Source organism: Camelus bactrianus, chromosome 3 (genome assembly GCF_048773025.1).
Source record: "Camelus bactrianus isolate YW-2024 breed Bactrian camel chromosome 3, ASM4877302v1, whole genome shotgun sequence".
Taxonomy (NCBI): domain Eukaryota; kingdom Metazoa; phylum Chordata; class Mammalia; order Artiodactyla; family Camelidae; genus Camelus; species Camelus bactrianus.
Genome location: NC_133541.1, coordinates 58,091,609 through 58,118,704, shown reverse-complemented (window position 1 = coordinate 58,118,704; position 27,096 = coordinate 58,091,609). Strand labels below are relative to the sequence as shown.

Here is a 27,096-nt window from a genome sequence, read left to right as displayed (position 1 = left end):
CTTTCTAAAAGGGAAAATTTAGAAAATGATGAAGAAACAACATTGGAGATAAAAGTAGCTGAACTACTTTCTAGAAATTTATGCACTTCCAGAAGAAGGAGAGTAATCATGTTGGGAAAGTCTGCATAAAGGAATAGTGAGCCAATAAAAAAACAAACACAGAGGAAAATAAAATTGAATGTATAATGTGTAAACTCATAACAAAAATATGCAATCTCTTTTAGGTTAGAAAAATCAAGTTATAAGCAAATCCCTGGAAAGCAATTGTACTGAAGTCTAAAGTAGATGATCATTGGTAAAGACTGAAATATCATTGTATTAGTTTGAAAAAGGATAAAAATATTGATTAACCTAACAGTTGAATAAAATACAAGATTTCAACTTTCTAGTCAACTAAACTAAAGCAGAAACCAAATAATCATAACTAAAAGGAAAGAAATAGAAATATATATCCCAAGCAGGGCAGTGAATGAAGTGAGGGTGAGGATGAGGAGAATCTCGGTAAGTACAAATGAGAGGTAAAAATACACCTAAGCAAAAGCAGAACAAATTAAAAGCTTAAGATGAGACGGTAGAATTAATCTAAACATATTGGTGATCTCAATCAAAATGAATGGACTCTGCACTTCAAAGGAAAGATTGCCAAATGAAATAATAAAGCAAAGTATTTACAGGGCACAAGTTCAAAATATAAAGATACAAAAATGTTGAAAGTAAAATAATGAAAAATATAAAGTAGCAAATACCTAATGAAGCAATTTCTTAAATTAGGCAAAATAGATTTAAGGAAAGGAAACTACCATTATTAGAGATTAAAAGGGTTATTACATATTGATAAAAATGTTAAATCTCCAGTATCATATATCAGTTCTGATCTTGTATCAACTAATGATAGTTTCAAATATGTAAAGCCAAAATTAAATAAAGATCAATTGACATTATCAACTGTCAAGGCAGGCTTTTAACTTCATATCCTAATAATTGATAGAACAAGCAGATAAAGTACATAGCGAATATCTAAAATATAAACTCAATCTAAGGATACATATAGAGCGCTGCCACCTAACAAATGGAGAATATGTATAATTTTCAAGAATATATAAAACATTATCCAAAATTTTTAGCACTTTAGGTTATAAAGCAGATTTCAACATATTTCAGAGTGTCAGTATTATGTCACTGTATTCTCAGAACATAACTTTAGTTTAAAGTCAATAACTACAAAACACAATATGTTTGGAAATATTTAAAAAGCATATTTAAAAAAACTCACGAGTCAAGGAAGTAATAGTGGGGATTAAAAAATACTTGGAAATGAATAATTAAAATATTACATGTCCACTTGGGTGATGCATTAAAGAAATTATTAGTGGGAAATGTGTAGCCATTAGAGTTATTATGAAGAATCAAATAGAGATATTAGGAAGGAAGAAAAAGGTGAAAATCATGTAAGCATTACATTTGAGAAATTAGGTTTAAAAAAATCCAAGATAATTAGAATTAAAGAGATAATAATGGTAGTAGCTCAAATTAATAAAATAATAAAATCAAAAAGGTCAATAGTTGGTTCTTTGAAGTTCCTAAGATAAGGTGTTAAAGATTCTACAAGCTAAAAGTGGCAAGGCCCTAACAAACAGCATTAGTAGGAGAAAGAGGGTCATAATTGCAGATACTACAGAGAATAAAAAGGTAACTAGAGAAATGAATGAATTCTTTAAAAAAACACATTTGCCAAAATTCACTGAAAGAGAAATAGAAAATCTGAATAGTCTTCCAACTGTTAGAAATAATTAAAGGGAAAGATACAGCTTTTAGAGCAATCGTCCTAAAAGAGAAATAGAAAATGCTTCATCATATTTTATGAGGCTTTTATAGTTTTGATCCCCAAACCTGACAGGAACATTTGGAGAAGAAAATATTACAGATCAGTCTTACTCACAAAGATAATTGTAAAAATCTTAAGCAGAATTTTAGAAAAAGAAATAAAGCAATGTGGGAAAAAATAATGCATCATAATCAAACTGAATTTATTTTATGTATGTAATCTGGCTCAGACTTTTAAAATCTGTTCACCATATTAAAATGTTAAAAAAGAAAGTAATATCATCTGTAGTTGCAGAAAACAATTTAGTAATGTTCAGTAATCATTTGTGACAAAGATTTTTAGCAAAGTAGAGTAGAAGGAAATTCCTTTCTTAATACGAATTCTCCACCAAAAACTTCAGCAAACCTCAGACCACAAGAAGTGATATAGTTGCATGGACAGTAGGGCAACCAATTGCACTACACCATTTTATGTGGGAGATTTCAGCAACCATGGATATAGTGTCATCGAGGGTCCTGGAACTAATCTGTGGATACTGAGAGACAACTGTATATACTACAGTCAGCCTTTCTTCTTGTTGGCATCCCTGCGTGGAAGAAACCTTGGTGGAAGTTTTTTTTTTTTTCCTTCTCCGTTTGGTGTAGGATGGCTTGAAATGAGAGTGTTGGTAGCAATCTGGGGTTTAGGTTGCTCTCCCTGCTTGTACAGTCAATAAGAAGGGCTGGATCTGCCTAGAGGAGGTCAGTATTACATAGGATTCATAGGATGATGTGGTAGCAAAAGATTTAGGATGCCTCAGTTCTAATTCAGCCTCAGGTTAGAGATCTTCATGAAATCTGCACGTCTCAACTTCTATTTCTGGTTCTTCAAAATTCTTGCTGTTAATTAGATTTTATTTGCCGCCCTTTCCCCTGGGTGCAGCCAGAGCTGGCTGCCCACACTTTTCAAACTTCACCGGATAGCTAAGTTCCCAGGGCTCTGTTAAGATGCGGATGCTGATTAGTTAGATCGGGGGTGGGCCCTGAGTTTCCGTCTTTCTAACAAGCGTTGCCGGTGCTACTGCTCTGCATTTTTAAGTAATGTATTTCAAATAGTAGGGTATTTTTTAAAAGGTTCTAAGAGTAATTCTTTCAATCAGTATACTTTATTGACTGAACTTAAAAAGAGATTCAATCAACCACAGACAACTTTTTCAGAAGTATTAGTTACATTTTCTTTAATTAGCTGCTTGTTATAGCCCAAATCACAGATACACTGAAATCAGTGAAGCGTTTTATCATTTAAAAAAAAAAGTCAAGCATGGAAGGAGATGTGGTGGAACAGAAAATCAACAAGTGAAATACTCTGGATTTGGTAATCATGAGACTTAGGTGCTAACTAATCTTAGGTCTCCAACTACTTGATTATGATTTAAATGATCTAAATCTTAGCTTCTTAATCTGAAAACCTAGGAGTTGAATGAGCTGCATGGTTTCTCTGGATTGCTACAGCTTTAAACTGACATGATTCTAACACTTTCAGAATTACAGTTTTGAGGTAACTCACATATGAGATTTCAGATCATTTATACATAAGCCAAGCAGTGAAGTGCAGACTTGAGTCCAGGCAATTACCTCAATCATTGAGAAACATAATGAGCATTTTCAGTTGGGTTATTAGTATTAGATGATCAAATTCAGTGGAAATAGATCAGTTCATCTTTTATCTTTCTAGTCCTTGCCGTATATTCTGTTAAACCAATGGTAAATGAAAGAAAAATTGCAATAGAAAAACATTCATGTATTGTGAACCTTTAGTAATGTCACCTCACACGCCTCATTATCCAGTTTCTACAACTGCCATAAAAAGCATAAAATCCAAAAGATGTTTATATTTTAAATTAAGCTGTTTGAACTTCTTGAAATAATGAGGTTAGAATATAATTTTCTTGATTTCTTTGATTCCTGAGACTTAGTCATTTAGAAAATTGAATAAGCATATATACTCATTAAATTAGGTGTGGATTTTAAAGTTTATTGTCGAAGGCTTTTCGAAAAATTTATGTATTATCATGTCTTGTTTGGGACTCTATAGAAAAACTCTATTTTTGTATTTTAAATATTTCACATTATAGGACAGGAGAGTGATAGAGGGAAAGATTAAATGACGCCGTTTTATGTTCAAAGTGTTTTGGAAGGAAGATTGATGTTCTTTCCAGTAAAAGTAAATTGGCCTAATAATTTTAGCATGGTGAAATTTATGAAATCTAAGAAACCTTTTAACTTACATGTCTGTATGTCTGTGTTAACAAAAGATTCTCCATAGCCTAAAATAGACATTCCTTTATATGCATTTATTATATGAAAGTCAAATGCTAAATTAAGAAGGAAAAAGATAAAGCAAATTGGGCACAAAGATAAAGCAGATGTTTCTGATACTGTAAAGACCTAGCAGAGCAAGTCAGGACTGTGATGGCAGAGATTGGTCATTGGAGTCACTGCCCTGTCCCTTCCGCATGATCTGTGCACCTCATATTTCTTTGTCCTAATTCAAACTCCCTTCTGGTTCCCACTGTGGTCTTCCTTTCCTTTTTCTTCTCAGCTACCGGACCCTACTAAATGGTATCTGCCCGATGTTCTCTGAACCTGTAGTATGTGGATCTCATCTAAGTATCTACAATTTGGTTACAAAATTGGACTCACCTGAAGCTTTAAAAAAAATGCTAGTGCCTAGGTCCTACCCCTCGAGATTCTGATTTAATTGGTCTGAGGTGTGGCCTGGGGACTGGGATTTTAAAAAGCTTTCCAGGTAACTAACATGTAATTGGTGAACTGCTGAAATGTACTGAGAAGTGGACCCGTCTCTTTGGAATCACCATCTACTTATTGCTCAAAATACCCTTCTAGGTGGCTATTATATACATTGTAGAAAAAAAGAAATGGAATATCAGAAAGGTTAAATGACTTATGTAGGGGCAGAAACTAATGTTCCCTTATCCCTTCTGAGTTCTTAGCTGAGACCTCTGTAATGAAAGATAGATGAACAAGAGAAATAGAGAGGTACACTAATTTGTACACCTCATGCATACATGAGAGAGAGGAAAGAAGAGAGACTCAGAGAGATGGTTTTCGAATTCAGGCTTCAATACCATCTTAATAGGGAAAGCTTGGGGAGAGGGGAATGCAAGTTCCTTGGGGGAGAGTCAATGATTTTTAGGAGAGATGAATGGGCTTTTAAAAGAATAGAAGGGAGGTGTGATAATTTATGACCGTTTGGGTGTGGTGTCTTCCAGGCTCCTCTCTTGTGATAAAAGGTCAGTCCTCCCTGGTTGATGAAACTCCCTGGGAGGGAATTTATGACAACTGAATGCCTTTTGAAGCATTTGTCTTTAGGCAGATAAAAGGAGTTCAGAGAAAGCCTCTCCCTGCATTTGCTGTTTTTGAAATGCCTACAGCTCAGAATAATCAGTATATGAAAGTGGCATATTCTGGAGTAGCGTGTCCTGGACTCCTACAGTTGTTACTTGCAGTAGCGTATTCTTCTCTTCTCCACTTGCCTATGGTTAATACCACTGGTATGTGATAGCCATAGGATTCTACCCTTGTTTTCCATGATTGCAGGCTGGGTCCTTCGCTTTACTTAGAAATAAGCCTAATTTTGTGCTGTGTGACCCAGACTCTTATCAAAGCTGTGGTCTCTTTTCGTATTGTATCACAATATTGTTAAATCAGTAGTTTTCATAAAAAGTTAAAGAAACGATATTTACTTATATATAAAACTAATACTCTGAATCTGTAATGATAGAATGATTTAAGTTATTTTCTCCCTTTCATTTAATGTGGTGTGACAGTGGTCCATTTGAATTTAAATTGGTATGTTATGTCTTTTAACCTGACTGGCAGTGCCAAGATAGCTATTTGATATTTGCTATATTCCATTTAGTAAAAAAGAATTCTAATCTTCCCCCATTTAGTATTAGATATGCATTGAAATGTATGCATGTATTTTCAGTACTGTGGGCTCTGTCATAAAACCCAGACCTTTACTATCAGTTAATTCACATAATTTTGTGGCAGGAGCAGAATGCCCCTCAAAACATTTCTGAGATTTCTGAAAATTGTATTTTTCTTTCAAAATATATTTATTTAAGATATTCCAATATTATATGGGATAATTACTTGAAATTACAGATTTCCTTCTCCTCATTCTCTATGCTAAAATTACTGGTTATATTTAAATCATCCATTTGTTGAGAAAGAAGAATCCTAAAAGATGAGCACTTGGCTGGTTTATTTTGTACAGCTGACAAAAAGTATAACCTAATAACAAAAAAAGATTGTTAAAATGTTCAATAGAAAGTGCATTGGATGGCGGGAGTGCACCTGGGTACCATCTTTTGGGAGTGATTTGTCATTATGTACCGAAGCCAGTGTGTGTTAATTAACTAACAAAATGAACCTAAGACCATGCAATTTGAAGTACATGGCTTGTAAAAGAATATTTATAGTGACATTATTTGTGAATTTAAAAAACTGGGGGGAAAACCCCATATGTCTGCCAGTAGTGGAAAGGATGAATTGTTATAATCATCCAAGGAATACTCTATAGCAATGAAGAAAAACTATTTCATGCAACAATCTGGATCAGTCTCACAGAGGTATAATGTTGACGTGAAAGAAATCAGACTCAAAAGATGGCATTTATGAAGTGAAGTCCAGGGGCAGGCAAAACTAATCTGTAATGGTGGTGGTCGTAGGTGTGTTTCCTTTGGAAGGTGATTGTTGACCAAGAGCACCAGGGAGCGTGGAAAATGCCTTATATTTTTATCTGGGAGGCAAAAAGGGAGGATACTTGTGTCAACCTGGAGCGGCACACCTGGTTTCTGCACTTGATACAAGTTGTAACTCCTTCGAGGTACATTAGGTATGTGTATGCACGTGTGCGTGTGTGCATCTACTTTTTTTAGTTTTGATCTGAAAGGACCAAAGCCTGATTGAGCAAGACCTTGGAACTCAGCAAATATTTGTATAAGCATAAAGAAAAATTAATTGTGACCTCAGAAGATTTAGAATTAGCACCTTAGATGACTGGGTCACTCACCTTGGTGCTTAGATAACTAATCTGTTTTCAAGGTTTGCCTGTCTTTGGGGGTGCAGTGGAATTAATTTTTTGTGTAAATTCTTCAAATAATTTTAAATTTCAGTCTTAACATAAAGGAAATTGAGCATACGATTCTTACAATAGACGGTTTTTTCATGATAGCAGAGCCTAAAACTTAACATTGCCCTAATGAATTCTCCTCCACATTAAAAAATATATTTGTTTTCCTCCCAGTTACTTTGGGTAGATTACTTACCACCATGAATCTGAAGATTTCTGATAAAACCTCATGATCATCATTAGCATCCTGCACAACGATAACTATTTATCAATGATAAAGTGCTACTCTGAGCTGAGAAGTGTTTTCTGAAAGAATGTCTAGCTATCAAAGTGCAGATATTTCTTGATCAAGAGAATGCTTTTAGAATGTTATTGTAAGTTGTGTGGTCTCAGTGTCAGAATTCATTTCCTTGTTTTCTGTGAAATTTCTGTCGTAACAGGTTTGCTGTGTCACATTTGTAAGAGTCTCTGGAATTGAGGGGAAGCAAGGGTAGCACGGGGTGACAGAGGGGACAGAAGGGTCTGAGGAAATAACATGTATCACTATCACATAAGGATGAATTGCTGGCTTGAGAAACATTTTTTTTAAAGTAAAGATTTCATATAAATGGATAGGGGAAGATAAATGGGGAAAATCTGTTAGAGACCCTAATCTTGAACATAATCATGACTTACAAGTTTGAGCCAAGGTAAAAATTTTATTCTGCATGTGTATCACCAGTAGACAGCTCATGAAAGGAAATATAAGTATGTGTTATTAGATCCTATATCTTTACATAAACTATGAAAAATTTATTTGACAAACTGCAAATATAATGTCTCCTTTTGTATGTCCTATAAAAATCACTTACCCTACATAAATGATAACTATTTTCCTGGGTTTAAAAGGAAACCACTCAGTGATGGTGGAATTTTGCCCATTTGCATGACCAAAAGGTTGTATTGAATCTCCTGAGCAATCTTTATTTGAAAATATGATATATTATTAGAAAAAGAAGTAGCAATTTTTAAAAATCACTATCAACGATCTATTGGACCAATAGATTGATCTCTTTATACAAATGGTATTATTTTTTAAAGATTTATTTTTAGTATTGCATCTAATGTTACGAATCTAATCCTGTTAGAATATCAAGCATTTCTATTTTATAAAATCTGAATCCTAAATTAATAATTTATTTATATTTTTTTCAATATTTCTAGAAATTGCTGGCCAAAAATGAGTGCTAAATATATTTTTATCTCTGACCAAGGAAATAATTCTTAGTGAAATTGAATTAATTTAAAATACAAGAGAGGGCATGTACCAATCATATAAAAACCAGTTGCAATTAAGGTGTCACTAGTTTAGACTGCCCTGCAAATGGTTAGGAGAAGACGTCACTGGAGGAGTTAACACAGGAAACATTAGGACTATTCACGTGTACAAATCACCCTGAGCTTTACAATCCTGGACACCTTCAGCTGCTGCTTCTCTCTTCTGCATTCCAGATACATGTTCCTACCTGCCTGCTGGTCATCCTCCAAGCCCTTCATACTCAGCATTTCCAAAACATACTTTGTAGTCTCTCCTCTGTCTGCCCAAGCTGGATCATTTATTAGTAATGAAGGCCAGGAAGCGAAGAGGTCGAAAGGTTAGGCTGCTTGAGCATCGTTGTCTCTTAGATTCCTCTCCTGTTCATTTTTGTGTCTGTTCCTCTCACATTGAGTTTTCCAGGGGACCCCTAAGTTGTCTCCCTGCCCTCAACCTCCTCTGCCCTCCAGTATTTCCTTTACACTGTTGTCCAGAATTATTGTTGTAAAATATAGATCTAACCATGATTGCTTGAAATTTTTTTTGTGGGTAAAAGGATAATGCAAGAATCCTACATAGTTTTGGCCTCAAACTGCCTGTTTTCATTTTTCTACCCTAGCCACTCTTTTCAAACCCAATTTTGTCTTTTTTTTCCCCCTCCTCATCCGTATTCTCCTCCACCTCTTCACTACTTTGTGCACTAGAGACCAAACTTTTTAATATACTGTGTCTTCTCATCTCTCCTCTTACATTTTTTTATATCTGTCTTTTCCTGAACAGTCTCTAGCTAATTGTGGACTTTCTTCAAGTTCGGCCTTGCCCTCTGCTTTTTTTTCCCCTCTAATAACTCCCTCAGAGAGAGTTCATTTGCTCTTGAAGCTTCAACTGCCACTTCTGTGCTTCCAGTGTTTGCTCAACCCAGAGCAGGCAGCCTGCAGCTGCTGACAGAACCTTTCTAAAACATAATTTTTGACAAGTTATTTTCCTCTTCAAGAACTTATAGTGTTTTTTTTTCTATTGCTTATGTGTATAAATGGATAAAGCTGGTCTAAATAAATACCTCTTTTATAACTGTAGCTTATATGGCGTTTCTACAAATGACTTCTCTGTTTGTGGGCCCTCTTTCAACCGTCCCCTCTTTATTTTTCCGTATCCAGATTACTCCAGCAGCAGTCTTACCCATACCACTGTTAATTTTCTTTTCTGTGACTTTTCTTACTGTTCTCTCTGCCTAGAACATCCTTCCCACTTGTCCATTACTCTGCAGGTACCATTTAACACAAGGCAGGTGGGATTCACTTACTCCATGGAACCTCCTTTGACCAATCCTACTTCGCTCCTGTCACTTAGTTTGGAATGACTTATCTTTTGCTTTTAAAACATGTTCTTGTATTTCTTTTTGTTCTTTAATTGTACCTCCCTAACTAGATTATATATCTGTTATGATCATGTAATTTGTGTCTTTTTTTTCCCCTTCTGGTACCTAATACACTAGAGATGGATACTTAGGTAATGCTTACTGGAAGAGTACATGAATGATAATTAACTCTTACTGAGTATTCACCGAAAGTCTAGTATTATATAAAGTATTCTACATGAATCATTTCGTATATTTTTCTTAAAGCTCCTCTGAAGTGGTACTGTTACAGCTTTCCTGTTGCAGGTGGGGAAACTAAGACACGAGAGGGTAAAATGGTTTGTAAGGTCATATGGCAGGTGAGCAGTGAAGCTGGGGTTTGGGGCCTTGTACACATAAAATCACTAACTCCATTTGGAAAATATGACTTCACAGGGCTACAGAAGATGCTGCCATTGATTACATCTTCTCAGGAAATGACTTGCTCAGGAAGCATGCCTTACAACCCTAAAAGTTGTGCCACCAACTTTGACACCACAAAATAATAAAGCAGAAGCACTGGGAAGGAATTGCTTTTGGCAGAAATGACTTATGTTTAGGCCTTGACTCATGGTTGAGGACTAACTTACTGACTAAGCTCTAAAATGTTTTTGATATCACCTAAGCAGTTTTAGTCGAGAGAGTTGTGGATAATTTGAACTATAGACTATAATTCACCCATTTGTCATAGTCCCAGATCTCAAGGAAGATTCTGTTTCATTCATAGAAGGTGGGAAATGAGAGTAAAATTATTGTTGTAACAATAACATTTACCAGTATGGTGTTTTCAATAAAGTGTGCCCCAGTTTTAGAAATATATCCTGAGCATTAGAGTTCAATCAGTTCATATGCTCCTGTTTCCAATATTAATCCAACTTGATGACTTTAAAGGAATACAGTCCAAGTGCGTCATCAGGCTGGTTGCTGTTGTAATTGGTCTCCTACTGTCTTTCCAGCCAGTGCTCAGCCCAAGCCAGTGGCCTTTTTATGTGGCAGCTGATTCTAATACTTTTCTGCCTACAGTGCAAGAAATGTAAAAGGCAAAGGGCTCACTTGTGCCTGGTGAGTTTTCTCATGATAACGTCCTGAGCTTGCTTTGGTGCTTTTGTCTTAACAAGGAGAAAGTTAGAAACTGACAATTCTCATGACAAACAAAGAAATTCTGCTCCTTTAAATCTGAAGAGGTTTGTGCTCAAATTCACAGGTCAGAGGATTTGAAGGACATGACACAAAAGTCAAGAAAACATGTACAACGTGTATCTTGAACTTACTTTTTAAGTAATGAGTAATACAACTCCCAGCTTGGAATTGTACAACATAGCATCAAATCACACTCAGCTGAGAGCTTTCGCGAGTCCTTGCTTCATTTAGCTAGTGGATTACAGCCTATATCTAAAAAGGCTCCTGGGATCTAGGGCAACTGAGCTAATATGCACCTTTGGGAGCAATTCCACAACAACTGTTAAGAGCTCAATTTCGTAGAACAAATTATGTACAAGATAGGCGCAGCAAATAATTGCAAGGTGGTCCAAAGAAATGGTTTTACCATACAAGGGGGAGGAGCTGGTTATTATAATTGTTCACATATGTACCCATGGGGAAATCCCTGGAATTAAAAAAAAAAAAGTTAATAGCATTTAAATGCATCTTTTCTATTCTTAAAGACTGATGAAGTCAGGATTATTTAATTACTCCTTTAAGCCCCGTATTTGTTATTTTTAGATTTATATTCTGACTGCTTAATTTTAGTCACTTTCTTATATACTAAGAGTTGTTTTATTTTGTTAGCAAATCCAACATGTTCCAAGCCGCTATCTATTGCAGTGTTTTGCCCTCCTAAGAGCTTTAGATTTATTTTTAGCTACTTTCAAGTTACATTAAAAAGACATTTTCCCGTCTCTGGGATTACATTGGTGATGACTATTTTTATTTATTATTTTTCATGAGCGAGATCCTTGATTCTGACACATTACTAAAACCACACAGAGTGAGGGCTTTATTTTTTTAATTTTATTTTAAGGTGTGATAGTTTTTATCACCCCTAGCATTCCTTCGCTTGTATCTGTTGGTTGTGCTTTTTGGCTGCTTAGATTCGTTTTATATTGAAGTAACTTTTTGAAGGTTTAGTCGTGAAGATATAGAAGTAATTAATGGGTTTCAATGAGGCTTATCCCCAGACAAGATGTATCATTCATCAGATCCTCAATGTGAGATTCAGAACATAATTTCACCTTACACGCTCAACTGATCTTTTTAACAATTTGTTCTAAGGTTTGGCTTCAAACGTTCATTTAGGATACATAAAACAAATTTTCCCCTGGCATTCTTGTGTCAACCTCACTAAAGTAAGAAGAGTGGAATAGAGGCTGCCTATTCAAAAGTACAGAATGCAAGCTGGCATTCAGCATTGTGTGGTCTGTCATGCATGTCAGTTAAATGACAGAGATGCCCCAGATATTCTGGAACACATTGAGAAAACTCCATATTCCAACTAACACAATTTTGGTGCACCCTAGGTAACTTTGAGTTGAAAATCCAGAGTTTGACATTCTTGTCAGTCCATTGACATATACCAAAAAATGTAGTCCGGCTTGTTGCATTAGGTTAAAACCAAGACATTCTGTTACCAATTCAGTTTTTACCTAGAAAACATTCCTGTTACTCAATGATGAAACATTAAAGATGAGCTGTATTGTTTCCTGGACCATCTACTACTGTATATCTTCATATATTTACTGTTATAGCAGGCTTTTCTAAAAGCAGTTAGTCAGATTTTTGAATAAATTTTGGTTTGTACACACCAAGAAATGCATTACTCTGTAACCATTAAAAATAAAGTGATAGATTTCTACAGGTTGCCATGAAAAGTTGCCCAAGATACACTGTTGAGTGAAAAGCTGGCTGCAAAAGAATTTATATGGCACATTCCACTTTATCCCACACAGAGACACACACACACACATATGCAGACATTCACAGAAACAGACTTGTTCAAGTGCACCTCAGGGAAGTCAGATTCAAGAGATGAAAAAATAAAATTTACATTGTGATTTTATACTTAATGTAAAAACTTAGCTGTAACTATTAAAAAGGATTTATGCCTAATAGAAATTTAACTGTATTGAATTATTAACTTTTAAGATAAAATGTAGGCATTATAATGTAAAAACAATTAAAATAGTAACTTTATTATGTATACCCTTGGACATTAATCACTAAATTAATTGTGAGCGGCTACAAGGCAGGCTAGGACAGGAAGGCTGGGATGGGTAGTGTGTTCAGCTTTGGAGGTGGTTCTTGGTTCTCCGGTTCTCTCAGTGGGAACCAGTGACTGTGATGTCAGGAGTAAAGGGACAGAAGAAGCAGAAAGCACTTTCAAATATATTGTAGCCAGTCCTTAGATGTTATATGTCATGAAAAGAAACAGAGGTGGGGAAGATTCTGGCCAAACAGCTAAGAAAGAGCAGAGGATGGATACCAGGAAGAAAACAGGAAATGGCAGCTTAGAGCACAAGGGTACAGGTTTACTGTGATGTTACACACAGATTTTAGTCAGTGACTCAGAGAAGGGTGCTAGGTGGCATGTTGTGTTATTCAGCTGTTTGTGAAGGAACAGGATGGTGTGGATAGTGACATTCAGGCCAGTCCAAAAAGGGCCCATAAAAGACAGAGGGAGAACTTACATAACCTCGGCCACAGGCTAAGGGGGCCCAGGCCATTTCATTAGACGCCTGCCACAGGTACCACTCAGATCCTTCTACGTGGCGCTTCTGGGGCTGTGCGGGACACAACCTGTTCAGCAGTCCACACTGTCCTGAAGGAGATCTTCGTAACTGGAAAATTGCTTCAAGGAAAAGTATCAGTATTTTTCATTTGCTTTTAGAGATGCTGTGGCTCGTACCACAATTCATGATGGCAGTCGCCCTAAGAAGCACACTGTTCATTGAATGCATTAAATTAATGGATGATTAAATGATCTTGTTCCATTCAAAGGGCCTGAGATGGGGCATTAAAGTGGACACTGTGGAGAACTCTATTTTGAAGATATTAACAGAGAAACTGAATGAATTCTGAGGTTTAAGTTTACTTCATTTTTAAGGTTAGGAAAGACCTGGCGCCTGATGAAAGCTGAAATGAAAAGGTTCATGATGAGAGAATGATTTAAGTCCTGAAGGTGATGACTGCAGAAACAAAAGTCTGGCAGGTAGGGCAAGGGATGAGACCCAGAGTGCAGGCAGGGGAATTCTCTGCAGAAAAGACATCACCTCTACCTCTGAGAAGGCTCATTTTGGAGCTTCTAAACTGCACTGTGAGCATCGTGATGGCACAGGTCAAAGCCTAAAGGAGGCATGAGTGAAATATTTTCATCCTGAGTAAAAATACAGGCTGGTCACAGGGTTTCTGCTAGACAATCTCGGTCTTTGCCACAAATTTTGGGGATTGGCCACCTTCTACATTGATTGAACTAGTTTCTACTATTGTCCCCGTGGGTTCAAAATCACCGGCAAGTTAAATGATGAGATTGCTTAGGATCGAAGACATGTAATAGAAATAGACAACACAAGAAAGACTTCGGAAAATGACATTTCATTTTTGAGAAATGAAGAGGATAAATCCATACTAGACCATCTACAGAATACACAGGTTCCTTTTAAAATTGAAGTACTTCAGATTTCAAGTTAGAAAAAAAAGTACACAACTATTCATGCGCTAATTGAGCTACAGAAAAAAAGAAAAACTTCAAAATGAAACTGGTAAAAGAATAAAATGAAGTCTATGCCATTAATACTAAATCTCTTAGGAAGTTACCAGTCAGATTTATAATTCCACTAAATGACTGCTTTTTAAGACAGACATTATACAAATATATTCCCTACACAGTCAAGACTCTTGATAGAGAAAATATTGTTAAAAAAAAAAAAAGTTCATTCTTGGCCTCTGCAGCTATTTAAATTCAGAATAGGATGGATCTTAACTTCTTGTGTCTTACAGTACTTTGATAATATGATGAAAACTATGGAATTTGTAGTTAGAAAAAAAAATTACACAAAGCATACACATCTGGACACCAGATGAAGAAACACTCAGAATTCCTGTCTGGTTTTTTTTCCTCTTCTTCATATTCTCTTTATCTGCTTTAGACCAATCAGTGCTAAGGAATTAGAGACACTCCTTGTAAGGGTCAGCAAAGATCATCACAGGAGAGCATTTGGTCTTGCTGATTTTTTTAAATGGAGAATTTACTTGATTAATGATTGCTTCAAAGAGTCGTAAGTCACAGTGGCCTGCAACTTGATGATTTATAGTTGTAGTTTAATTCTTTACTACAAGTTTGACAAGCTCTTGTTAAAGTAATGATAATTGTGATTTATACGACTCAATGGAGGCTGACATATTTCAGCAGGGAAGGATCTGACCATTTTATTTCTGTACTTGGCCCACTGCAGCAAGCAAATACTAAGGCTTACAAGAATAAGAGTATGCTGTATTACATATGACTTGATTTAACAAGATTATTTTGAGATTGGCAAGTCTAAAATTTGTCCTGTCATAGTAACTGTCTTTTGTAGTTCATACTGTTGGATTCATTTTACTTCATGAGTTTGCATTTGGCTTTTTCTTACTTCTGATTCCATATGGTTCTGTAAACTTTCCAAACTATTTTATGAGATGTGTGTGTGTGTGTGTGTGTGTGTACGCATGCCTATGAGCAAGATTAATTGGCTTGGAGTCATTATATGTGGATTCTAGTTCTAGTCTGGATTCTACCACAAAAAAATTGTTTTTCTTGTGTTAAGAACTTGTAACACTTACTCTCTTAACATTCTTCTATAACAGACAGCAGTGTTAATTATCATGTTGTTCAGTATGTCCCTAGTACTTACTTATCTTACAGCTGGAAGTTTGTACCTTTTGACCACCTTCATTCAATATGCTCTCTACCTATCCCCACCTCTGGAAACCACAAATCTGGTCTCTTCTTCTATGAGTTTGTTTGTTTGTTTTTGAAGTATATTGCCCTAAAATATTATGTTAGTTCCTAGTATACATCATAAGTGATTTGATGTTTCTATACAAAATGATCACCACAATTAGTCTAATTACCATCTGTCACCATACAAACATATTACATTATTTTTGACTCTATTCCACATGCTGTACATTCATTTGTAGTGAACAAATAGTTCTTCAGGATGGATTTCGACCTATGCTACTATTTGTTAGGATTTACATTTTATTTTCTGTATATGCATAGTTAATTTTAAATTATAGAAATTTAACTCAGGAAATGAAATAATTTTCTTATATTATACACCATATCCATTGTTAAGAGTTTTTATTGATAAGATTGCATAGATGATACAAACTGGGTGTGGTAAGCAGAATAGTGGCCTCCCAAAGTTGTTTACATCCTTCCTAATCCACAGGACCTGTGAATATGTTGCTTTCCCTGGCACTTTGCAGATGTGATTAAGGTTAAGAATCTTGTGATGAGGAGACTCCTGGAATATCCAGGCAGATTCAATGTAATCACATGGGCCCTTAAAAATCAAAGAACCTTTCCTAGCTGAGTTCAGAAGAGAGGATGATGTGACTGCAGAATCATCAGAGAGGTGCAGCGTTGTTTACTTTGAAGATAGAGGAAGGGGGCCAAGAGGTACAATACATGGGCAGCTTGTAGAAACTGGAAAAGACATCAAACAGATTCTTCCCTTCAGCTTCCAGAAGGGAATGCAACTCAGCTGACACTTTGATTTTGATCCAGCAAGAACTGTGTTGAATTTCTAACTTACAGAACTGTAAGATAATAAATTTGTGTTGCTTTGAGCCCCTAAGTTTGTGGTAATTTGTTAGCATATTAGCAGAAAGCTAGTATACTGGGAAATGGTAAATTCAGATCAAAAGTGTAGATTTTTTTTGTGTGTGTGATAACCAAATTTTCAATATGCTATGATATACAAAATGTTACAAATGCACAGGTTAATAATGATTACAGACAAAATATAAATGCTTTGGGCTTATGGTGATTAATTTATCATGTGATTTTTTTACTTCCTATATATCAGATATGATGGAAATAAAGGTATACATACAAAGATCACATGAAAATAAAAAGGCAGTAACTAACTCTTCTAGAATAATGAACTTTGTACATGAAATACATTTAATAAATTGAGACTATTTAGAAGAGCAGGAAATAATAGTTATAGTCAGAAAAAGGAAAGAACTCCATTTAAATATAGTTAAATTTATACTGAGAGAATAAAGGGTAGGTTCAAAAGATAGATAAAATATTTTCTACTGTAGAGAAAAGATTACTTTAGGGAGGTACAATTATCGGACCACCCTTAATGAGAATGTAAAGTTTTATAGGGATATATACAGAATGGGGATCTCAAGGAAACAACATCTTTGAAGAGAATTATACTTGCACTAAATGGTCATATATATATATATATATATATATATATATATATATATACACACACATATACACATACACACACACACAGATATATACACACACGTACATATGTATAAAAAATATACATTCAACTAATAATGCTTATTATTTAAAAAATATATCAAATAATGCCAGGAGTCCTAATAGAGGAAAAAGCAGTTCCCTGCCACCCAGCCCTATCCTGCTGCTCTAGGCATCACACTTTCAGCTGCTTAAGCTCCTTCTTGTCATGTTAGCCTACATGCTTTTAAAAAATATGTGTCTACCACCACCTCTTAGTTCAGTGACTTTGGACATGGGAGCCTTACGATATGTGGTAAAGATTATACCTGTCTTTCTACCTACTACCTGTTAGTGGATTCCAGAGGCAGACCCTCCCTACCTCCCCTGCAACTTAGTAACAGAATATTCTGAACTAAGTTGTCCCCTCATCATTTAGTTTCTCAGCACAGCTGATAGATTTTCCAGGCATTTGAAAAGTATTTTGTGTGCTGGTTGTGGTTCCCCACTTCACCAGCAGATGAGCATGCTATACTGACCAGTATATATATATATATATATATTTTTTTTTTTTTTTTTTTTTTTTTACTGGAGACAGGAGGTTTTATTGATGCTGATGGGGGTGGGAAAGGCCCCCCAGGAGGGCTGAGTCAGTCAGCAGATGCATAAGGCCTGGGCACATAGGGGTAGGTTAGGGCACATTCATCTTAGGATTCTGTGGCTCCTTCTTTGGGGAAGGGAGAGAGCATCTTGATGGGGGAGCAATTTGAAGAGCAGCAAGGGAGAGGTTAGGGATGGCTGAGAGCTCCTAGCCTGAGAGAAGGCACCATAATAGCCAGCAACATCTGTGTGGAAAGCTGGATCAACTGGTCAGTAGGGGAAACTGGGGAGGAGGCACTGGGTTGGCTTCTTGGGGAGGGTTCCAACCTTGGCCTGGGTGAGCTCTCGAGAATACCTGGTGTTCCCAAGCAGAGTAGGGCAGGGCCCAAAGCCTCTTTCCCTGTGGGCCTCCTTAAGGAGAGAAAGGCATTCGAGGAGCCCCCTGGCAAGGGGTGCCAGAATTAGTCCTTAAAGCACAGCTGGGGGCAGACAAGGCGCCAAGGCACAAAGGCACAACTGGTGGGGGGGCAGGGGCAGCCTCCAAGCTGAGTGCCAGGGTCACAAGAGGACGCAGGACCGCCCACGCTTGACTGGCGTGGGGTTGAGCACAGCCCGGACAGCCTCCGCAAACACTTCCTTGACGCCGTCCTGCTGCAGGGCCGAGCACTCGAGGTAGCTCACAGCGTGGATCTGCTTGGCCGGCGCCTGGCCCTGCTCCTTGAGGCACCGGAGGGTGTCAGGCTGGGATCTCAGGTCCTTCTTGGTGCCCACCAGGAGGATGGGCACGTCGGGGCAGTGGTGGCACACCTCTGGATGCCACTTGTGCCGCACATTCTCATAGGAGGGCGGACTGGTAATGGAGAAGCAGATGACGAAGATGTTGGTCTGAGGGTAGGAGAGTGTGCGGAGGCAGTCGTACTCCTCCTGGCCCGCTGTGTCCCACAGGTTCAGGTTCAGCTTGCAACTGAGGCTCTATGCGGTTTCTAGCGAGAGTGTAGTCACGGGTGAAGAAGCAGCCAAAGAGCTGAGCCCAGTGGGACCCCAATCCTAAAAGACTAAGAATCAGTATTCAGTGAGACAAGAGAGGAACCAGAGATGGTAGCAGGCATGAGAGGAGAGTGGTTTCAAGGAGAGAAAGGTCAGTTAGTTTCCATTTGAGTGAAAGGCAGGGATGTAACCATTGCTTTCACAACTTGGAGACCATATACGACCTCAGCAAGAGCAGCTACCTCAGAGTCCTGTGGCCAGTGGCTCCAGTGGAGTGAGTTAGAGAGGGCAGGCATCACGTGGTGGTGACAGGTTTCCTTTAGGTGCCTTGATGTATAACATCAACCTAAACTTTTCTTTTGTTTCAAATTTAGATGACATAAAAACTTATGTTATTAGTTTTATCAGATTAAAGCACATTCCGTTTCTCCAAAAAAGAAATACTTTGTGCTTTTCAGATACAGATTTGGTTTCATTTTCATTCCAAAATATGTATTTAATGCTCATTGAGTATGTGTCACTCTCCTAGATCCTCTGGGAAATACAGACTAGAACGTACTTACTTTGGAATATAAATTTATCCATGAAAATTACTAACATACCTAACTAAACATTGATACACAGTAATAAGGTGCCTACTTAGCTAGTATGAACTTTAATGCCTGGAGCTCCAAGTATGTAGAAAGGAAGACGCCCTGGGGCAAAGGAGGAGGGAAGGCGTTCAATATCCTTTCTGTGACTACCTCATTCTTGCTAGAGTTGGAAGAAAGAAAGTACCTGACAGGCAGAAATTGCCTACTGTGTGTCACATACAAATTTTGTTGCTTTCTGTGCAGTATAAATGTATCGTTACAACAAATCGAGGTAGTAACTCTAATTATCGAATTTCACAAACAAAGAGACTAAGACTAGAAGAGGTTTGCTTTACAAAGTCTTTCTTACCTTCAATAAATGTGGCCCAGGTAGAAAGTTACTAAAACTTAACTTGAGAGTAAAGATACACTAACTTCTGTCAGATGTCTATGACAAGTCTTCCTTCCTTACGTGACTGCTGACATCCTGAGTCTTTGTTCACACAGAGACCAAGTCTTTGGACATTCAAAACGTTTCTATTACAACGTTGTAAATGGTGTTTGCATAGCAGTTAAGAATAATAAACAATGAAAGTGAATGTTTGCCTTATTGTGTTGTAAGTGATTTAGTAAAATTTATAGTTGTGTCTTTTAAGAGTAATATATTTAAATTAAATAGGCACATCCTTAATTACTACTCTTACTGCTATTTTTAAAATGAAGCAATGAACTCTGTAGCTTTCAGAAATTAGTCATTAAATTACAGAAAAGTTAGTAGGTCTGCTCTTTTCCCACTTAACATCTAAAAATCTTGTTGAATGTTCAAAAGAATATTTAAAGTCTTAACAATTTAATTTAGTTAATCTTTATGTTAGGTATGCTTTAATGTCCCACTGTTATAATGACAGGCTTTCCTGTTGCTTCAGTAATAATTGCTAAATTTGTAATTATGCATAAATACCATTGTCTGAATTACTTTAGACAATTTCCTTTGGTAGTTCATATTCTTAGAGCATGAATGTGCTCTAACATCATTTTAGGGTGGGGTAACATCTTTCCCTCAGATGACATGCAAATTATATATACATATTCAAACAGACACACCTACATATTCACACTTACTGGGTTGTTATTTTTTTAAAGTTATATATACAGTGATATTTTCCTTTAATTTCCTTTATGCTATTGTGTGACATCAGAAGAGAAAAAATACTAAAATTTTCCATTTTCTTGTGACTGTTGTGTCTTCTACTTTTTTCTTTTCCGATTACTATTGTATTGAATTCCCTGCACAACATCTGTGGGAACTAGATAAATGCTTCAGATAAACTTACACTTTATTGAAAAGTGTAAGTATTAAAATGCATTACCCTGTAATGTACATTGTGTTCAATTTACTGCCACACTTCAATTTTGTCAGTGCTTCTGTGAAGTGATGTGAGGCCTTGAATATAGGGCTTCTGTGGTCTAGATCCTAGAATCTGCATGTATGGCAGTGTAACCTGTTCAGGTTATTTGCCTCCGAGTTCTGTAAGATGAGGATGATAATGGTGCATAATTCATTGTTGGGGTTTAGGGAGGTAATACACATAATGTGTTACCACAGTATCTGACACGTAGTAAGTACTTTGTAAAGATTAATCAATAAATGTTGGCTAATGTATTTCCTAACTGGGAAATCCATTTGGCTTTTTAAAATGCTTTCAGATAATATGAATGCTTTCAGATAATATAAATGGTTTGCAGGTTTTTTTTTTTTAATAGGAATCCCTTAAATTAGTATAGTACTTGAGTGAGATGTACATGTATTATGCATGTGTACATCTGCCAGAAGACTAAACTCTGGTGATAAATTAGTTTCAAAACAATTTATTTCTTACAAATATTTGTGTTGTATATATGACTAGTGGAAATTTCTCAGAGCATTTCCATTTGATGATGGCTCACTTTATGGTCATTATGGCACATCTGATTTTTGAAAGGAATGTATTACTTTGCAGTGTGTAATTTTGACTTATATTTTATATGCTGCCATACTTCATGTATTTCATATAAACACTTGCAGATGGGCTACACAACATTCTTCTGTTTCCATCAGATCCAAAAGAAAATGTATTTTTATGTCTGTATAAGTATATTAAGATTTTGTTGTGAAATATACATGGAAAGGAATGAATTATTTCAAAAAGAAAAATTCATGTAACTGTCATTTGGTCTAAAAATCTCTAGCCCAGATACATTGTCTCTGGTGCCCCCTTTCTAACCACATACCTCTATCCCTTGTCCTTCCCGATTGGCAAAGGAAACAATACCTTCATTTGTATGGTAATCACTTTCTTGATTGCTTTACCACATTACATCCTGAAAATGTATCCCCAAAGGCTATAGATCTGCTAGTTTTAAAATTTTGCCTTTACGTAAAGATTTTACACATGTGGATTGAACTTGACATGGTTTGTTTTTTCCCCACATGTGGCTAAGTCTATGCTTGGAAACAAGTATTAGCTGAGCCGCTTGCAAATGAAAGCACAGGGACCAAGACTATAGACACTCCAGCTGGAGGACCTGGGTTCACATGCTGGTTTTGCTTCAGGAGCCTTCAGTGGGTTGTTCAGCTCCTCTGTACCTTACCTTCCTCAACTGTAAAATTGGGAAATGATCATGTTAGCTCATAGGGTTGTTAGAAAAAATTTTAATAAATTTAATGGACTTGGTAAAGTGCTAAGTAAATAAAAACAGTTATAGTTATGTTAGCAATAACTCTTGGTTTACTCAGTGTACACATGCATTTCTAGTACCTGATATAGGCATCAGTTTGTGAAATCACTAAGAGTATATAGTCTGAGAGGCAAATGTAATGGTAGGGTAATTTCAAAAATATTTTAAAATAGAGAGGATGCAATTGTTGCATGCTGTTTTTCCCCCCTTTTAAATTTTCAGCCATTAATGGTAAACACAGATAGCCGCTGTTCTGCCATGGAGTCTGTATCATTGCTGTTGGCTTGACAGTATGCTGTGCAAATCTGTGCCATGCTCTTGTCCTCTTTCTTCTGCACACAGCTGAGTAAGGCAAACAAAAAAATCATTAATAAAGAGTGAATGCTTTCCTGGCTCCAGAACACTATATCCTATTCAGCATGAGATGGATTCTGAAACTCTGAGTGCCTTTTAGTATTTTATGCTGAAAACAAGGTCTAAATTTTGAATGTTAGAATTTTGAAGTTTTTTTCCCTTAAATAATGCAATCAGTACATTGATCATCACAATCATTGTTGTTAAACAGGTATGGGAGAGAGCATGGTGTAGCAGAAAGATGTCAAGCCTGACGTGTGAGTTTGCTAGAGCTGCCGTAACAAAGTACCACAGATGGGATGGCTTGAACAACAGAAATTTATTTTTTCACCATTCTGGAAATATGAGGTCAAGGTGTCAGCTGGGATGGCTTCTTTTGAGGCCTTGTCCCTTTGCTAGTAGATGGCTGTCTTCTCCCTGTATCTTCATATGGTCCTCCCTGTGCAGATTTATCTCTGTGTCCACATTTTCTCTTCTTACAAGGATACCAGTCAAACTGGATTAAGACTCATTTTAATGACCTCATCTTAGCTTATTTTCCTCTTTAGGGACCCTGTCTCCAAATACAGTCACATTCTGAGGTACTGGGCATTAGGACTTAGGAATCTGGAGGGACACAATTGAGATCAAAACACCTGCACATCAGGATACAAAGTTTCTGATTCTGTTTTTCTATAACAATAGGGGTTTAATAAGACGTTTAACTGGTCTAGTCTGTGTAAATTTTCTTTCAGCTGTGACATACAAAGATATAAGTCAAAATTTATATAAATATAAATATACAAGACATTAGCATGCATGGAATCATTTATTAAATTTATCATTTCTGTGAAGAGTGGAAATTCCTTGTTGAAAGTAATTTTAGTTACATAATTAATCCATGAACACAGTTCTTAAAAAAAAAAAAATTAGGTGATTGTGCAAAGCAAGTTTCTCTTCAGTGAGTTCCCCCAATCCCTGTTTCTTCTCCGTTAAAAGTTGAATTTGTACTCTAGAAGAGCACTGCCCAATAGAACTTTCTGTGATGATGGAAATGTTGTTTCTGATGAATATAACAAGCTAGCAATTCAACAGTCCCCTGCTAATTGAGTATTTAAAATGTGCTTAGTGTGACTGGAGAACTGAGTTTGATGTGTAATTTTATTTTTAACTTTAATTAAATTCATATAGCCATTATAGCTGGTGCTACCGCATTGAACAGTAAAGTTCTAGTATGTTTTCTAAGATATTAAAAAAAAATATCCGAGCAAACTAATGGTATATTTGTTTTTATGTGTGGGGGGAGGACTATAAAATATAATTAAATTTTTTTCTACATTTTGTACTATGCTTTTTTTCAGTTACTATCTTCAGCGTGCCTGGGCTATGTGTTTATGTGTATACGTGGTAATGAATGTTTTAACTTCTTGGTTGATTGTCACTTACCTTTCAATCATTGTATCGATTTTTATCTAAAATTCCATTTTTCAATATTTATAGTTTTAAAGTAAGTATATTATATATATATTTATATGTATATAAAACACTATCATATTATTTTCTGTCTTTCAGGGTTGTTTTGCTTTCTGCCCTTTTCAGAAGTTATATATACAGATGATTTCCAAAGTTCAATCTAACCTCTGCCTTAAAAAATGAAGTGATTCCTTTGTTCAATATTCTTTAACTATATTTGAGCAAACTAGTTGTGTGTACCTATGTGTGTGTGTGTGTGTACATAGAGCTAAAATATAATTAAATGTCTCTCTCATTTGGATAACATTCTGATATATATAATGAAAATCAATTTAGTAAGGAGAAACAGTAACTCCTAATTGATTTAGCTAAATATAAAGCTATGAGCTCTTTTCTCTCTTTAGTTCTTGTCAGTTCTACAAGCAGTTACCAAGTAACTTGTATGATTATAAATGTCACATAGCCTCACTGTTGGACAGATATTACCTTGCATTTTTGTGGGGTACCGTATATTGAATTTTAAATTGGGTTATCAGGCAGATTATAATATGAGCAAGCTATCCTGGTTATAATGTTCCCTTGTGGAGAATATTTTAGTTTAAGTGTTGTAGTCAGAGGAGAGCTAAAATAGCAAGTTTTCAGTGAGCAGTCTGTTCAAGGATTGAAACTGAGCTACTTGAAATAGCATAGATATTCAGTTTCTTAAGTATTAGAGATGCTGTATATCCAGATGGAACTCTGAATTGGGTACATGTGTGCAGGAAAAACACTTGAAGGGAGTGAGGGGAACAGGGACAGGCAGACCGAGTGGTTGACCATGATGAAGTTGTAAAAGAGGTCTTGGGTGACACCATAGGCAGCTCTGAAGCTGGGACGGCCCTTCCAAGTAATCTGCTGTTGCAGCCAGGGTCTGTCTGCACTTCTGTACTCTAGCGTCAGCCGATCACTGGATGTGTGCTGTACCCAGGGAGGGCATGCAGTCTCCAGTGCAGCTGCTCCCTTGTCCAGGACAGTTACTGAGAAGGAACTAACTTTTGAGCTTATAGGAGCCAATATTCTCAACTGCGGAAAAATGAATGCTTTGTTCCTGATGGGGGACCTAAGGGGTCCACTAGTGTATCTTCTACAATATATTACTTAGAAGGCAGGAAAAGTTTGTTTTTAATTATTTTTCGTTAGTCACTGGGGTGTTAAAATGACATCCCTTAGGATGGATAGTCAGGATGTGTCTGGCAGAGTATAGAATTCATGTATTAAGGTTTTCATTTCCTCAGTATACTTTAGTGCTTAAGTAGTTTCTTGACTTGCAAGTTGGAAGTGTCTGAAACGATTGCTAATAACTTTAGTAAAGCTATTTGTTTCTCAGAAAGAAATAACATCAGAAAGAATAACCTAGAGAGGTAGAAGGATGGAAAGATAAAAGGGAGTGAATGCTACCAAGAGAAGAGTATGCTAAGAATCAGAGTGGTCACAGCTATGTTAGTTGCCGACAGGAAGTCAGGTAAGGTATGAACCGAGGAACACCCACTAGATTCACAGCCAAGTGGTCCTGGGGTCTTTCGGGGGCGATGAACTGCAAACAGATAACGGCTTACAAGGAGTGAGGAGGTGATCGAATGAATCACAGGGAAGGAAGTGTATTTGACAATCTGAGTGTGTGTTGGTGCTGATCAGAATTAGCTTACGAAGAGCAGACTGAAAGAACAGAGAACTAGAGTCTAGCATCTCTCACCAATGAGGAGGTGGGAAAAATATGTTCTAGAAAGAAAACGTAGTACAGAAAATTCAAGCAGCAATTTGTCTTCCTGACTAAACTCTTTTGTTAATTGAAAGGAAGAAAAATTTAATGAAATGCTCTATTATTGCTAATGACTAAGGGAGTTTGCCTAGAAAAAACCAAAATATTATTAAAAAGTGGCATTCCAGGTTGGCGGAAGGGATGTTTTAGTCACAGTGGCCAAGCCTTGATCTGCATTTCTTAACTCTATACATTTCAAATTTATTGGTCCGTTCAGTCATTCGACTTTCATTTTGAAATTAGATAATATTCTAGACCATCTATTATATGTAGACTGGTTCTGAGTAATGAATATAGCAGAAAAAAATCCTACCTTTTTGAGGATTCATTCTAGTGGAAAATAAAGACAGTAAACAAAATATTTAAGTAAAATTAGTAGTATGATAGATAAGTATTATAAAGGAAATGCCCAGATTTGGGGACAAGGAACATAAACATTAAGTTTAGTAGTCATGGGAGGCCTTTGGGAAGGTAATATATGAGTAAAGACCTAAATAAGGTAAGCATACAGGGCCATCTCACATTGGGAGGAAGAGCATTCCAAGCACAGGGAAGTGTTTTAGAGGCAGAAATTCAGAGGTAAATGTATGGCTGAAATATTTGAGAAACAGTGAGGAGGACTTGGACTGTAGCAAAGATGCTGGGAAGTCATTGGAGTGTGGTTGAAATTTAGTTGGTAGGTGTACTCGTGTGATTTATAGTCAGAAGTATATATTTGATCTTTGTCCTATTTCTGGTATAGACCTTGGAATTTCCTATAAGAGCAATAAAAGTATTTTTTTTTTCTGTTATTGGGGTGACTTTTGGCAAACCCTTAGGTAACCAAAATATGGAGGCTGGTTGCCATGGGAACCAACCACCTAATTAAAGGGTTAGAGCTTTCACGTACCCCACTTCCAAGAGGGGAGGGGGCTGGAGGTTGAATCAGTTGCCAGTGGCCAATGATTTAATCAACGCCTGTCTATGTAATGAAGCCTTTATTAAAACCCAAAAGTTCAAAGAGGTTCTGAGTTGGTGAACATGTGGAAATTTAGGTGAGAGTGGTGCACTCTGAGATCATGGAAGTTCCACCCTTTTCCCCATACCTTGCCTTATGCATCTCTTCCATCTGGCTTTTCTGAGATAGAGCCTTTCATAATAAAATGGAAATGTAGTAAATAAAGCGTTTCTCTGAGTTGTGTGAGCCACTCTACCAAACTAATTTAACCCAAACAAGGGACTGTAGGACCCTCCAACCTGTAATAGCCAGTCAGTTTAAAGCACAGGTGACAACCTGGACTTGTGACTGGCATCTGAAGTATATTGGGCAGGGACCGTCTGTTAGGACTGAACCCTTAACCTGTGGGATCTGTTGTTCTTTCTGGGTAGATAGTGTAAGAATTGAGTTGAATTTTAGGACACTCAGCTGGTGTCTGAGAATTGCTAGTTGGTATGGGAAAACCAGCACCCCACCTCTACACACATGTTGGAGTGGGATGTTAGAATCATTTTAGTAG

General features: G+C 36.7%; 2 protein-coding genes across 3 annotated transcripts in view; one reads left to right on the top strand and one right to left on the bottom strand.

Annotated features, from left to right (window-relative positions):
- Nucleotides 1-27,096, top strand: part of EDIL3 (EGF like repeats and discoidin domains 3) — a 392,867-nt gene that overhangs the window by 61,171 nt on the left and 304,600 nt on the right. The window lies entirely within an intron of this gene.
- Nucleotides 17,697-23,786, bottom strand: LOC105074877 (rho-related GTP-binding protein RhoG-like). The gene is made up of 3 exons (XM_010962551.3): nt 23,776-23,786; nt 22,236-22,338; nt 17,697-18,691 (listed from the first exon to the last, which is right to left on the bottom strand). Exons 1-3 carry the CDS (start codon nt 23,784-23,786, stop codon nt 18,278-18,280), a joined length of 528 nt encoding a protein of 175 aa, XP_010960853.1. The 3' UTR covers nt 17,697-18,277.

Bases quoted from the DNA above. Each gene is read 5' to 3' on its own strand.
- LOC105074877 (XM_010962551.3), bottom strand. The intron at 18,692-22,235 runs GTGTTTACCATT...GAAACCGCATAG, and splicing joins TGGCAGAACAGCGGCTATCT to AGCCTCAGTTGCAAGCTGAA.